This window comes from Bison bison, unplaced genomic scaffold (genome assembly GCF_000754665.1).
Source record: "Bison bison bison isolate TAMUID 2011002044 unplaced genomic scaffold, Bison_UMD1.0 scf7180017849300, whole genome shotgun sequence".
Taxonomy (NCBI): Eukaryota; Metazoa; Chordata; class Mammalia; order Artiodactyla; family Bovidae; genus Bison; species Bison bison.
In genome coordinates, this window is record NW_011479873.1 from 16,074 (window position 1) to 17,478 (window position 1,405).

At 56.9% G+C, this 1,405-nt stretch overlaps 1 protein-coding gene across 1 annotated transcript in view; it reads right to left on the minus strand.

The window, feature by feature from the left end:
• The window catches only part of SEC16A (SEC16 homolog A (S. cerevisiae)), a 30,186-nt gene that overhangs the window by 8,038 nt on the left and 20,743 nt on the right, over nucleotides 1-1,405 (minus strand). Inside the window, exons 20-22 of the mRNA XM_010846957.1 lie at nucleotides 1,197-1,209; nucleotides 889-1,143; nucleotides 415-497 (exon numbers count right to left, since the gene is read on the minus strand). Of these exons, the coding sequence (XP_010845259.1) occupies nucleotides 415-497; nucleotides 889-1,143; nucleotides 1,197-1,209 (351 nt within the window). The remainder of the gene's footprint in view (nucleotides 1-414; nucleotides 498-888; nucleotides 1,144-1,196; nucleotides 1,210-1,405) is intronic.

A 1,405-nucleotide genomic window follows, 5' to 3' on the forward strand; every position in this document is an offset into this window, starting at 1 on the left:
CCTGGAATCACAGCACACAGACGGAGTGTGTGTTTATGTCAAACGCGTCTGATACGATGAATCCTAACTTCAAGGAAAGCACTAAAAGTTTTACGGATCCTAGAAAAGATGCAGAAATCAGAGAAGTTCTCCATTTCAGAAAGCTTAAAACTGACAAGACAGTTTCATTATAGACACGTATTTCTCCTCCTTAAAAGCCTTCTTTTATACCGTTACTTTTCTCCCTATTAATGTTTACAACAGTTCTTCATGTTTTAAGGATTCAAGGTTTCTCTTTATGAAATTAATTCAAAAGACAACCTCATAAATTTAAATGCTGTTGACCTACTTACAGTTTAAGAAAGAAGAAGTACTTATTCACTGGAGTTTACAGAAAACAAACAGCTTAAAGACAAAAACCATATGGGCAAATACCGTATCAGCGAAGTTCCCACCAAACTCCTCCTCTCCCGGCTCCGAGCGCGAGCTTCTGCCGGGTGTCTCCTGCGGCACCACCCCTGCCGAGGGAAGCGCGGCTCCAGTGAGCTCCGCACCGGCACCCAGGGCAGGGGGGCTCCGTGGCCACGCCCGCTGCTGGGGACGCACAGTTCCCCCACCCGCCAGGGCCCCCGACACGACCTTCTGAAACCCAGACTGCACTGTTCTAAATGTGTAAAAATAAAGCTTCACTTTTAGAGGAAGGTTGTCCAGGTGGACAGACGGCCAGGGATATAGCCCTGTAGGAGGAGGGTTGGTGCATCCTCTGGGTCACAGGGCTGCCCCCCCGACCCTGGGACACCCACTCCCACCTCCTCCAGGTCAGGATGACTTAGGTTCCTCCTACAGGCACCTCCTTGAAGAGCAAACCCACTCCACTCTGCCCTCAGGACGGCCCCTCTGCAGACCCACCTGTGTCCTGGCCCCTGGCCTCCGGGAGCAGGCGGTCCGTCTCCTGGAGAGGTGGCACCCCAGGTCCGGGGTACAGGGCCACAGGGTCAGGCCCAGAGGGCTCTGGAAAGCCAGGTACAGCCCCTGGGGGACCATGTACGGGCCCCAGCTCGACAGGACCTGGCAGTGGCACGGGGAACATGGGCACCCGGACGGGAACGGCTGCTGGGCCATCAGGGAGCGTCAGAGGAGCTGCAGGAGACGGTGCAGAAGGGACTGTCTGAGACCACGTGCTCGCCCCAGGGACTCCGAGGACTTGCCTCATTCACTGGGAGACGGGAACTCTCCGTCTGAGCACGAAGGCTGAGGCTGCCAGGGCGTCAAGGGGCCTCACTCCGCACGGCGTGGGCTCGAGGCTACGGGAAGCCCCGACAGCCCAGCAGGCGGCCGTCCAGCCCTGTGCAGGCCCACTGCCTTCACGGCCCTCCCACCCCACCCGACCTTCACAGCCCTGGGACTCGACTGGCTCATCAAGGGA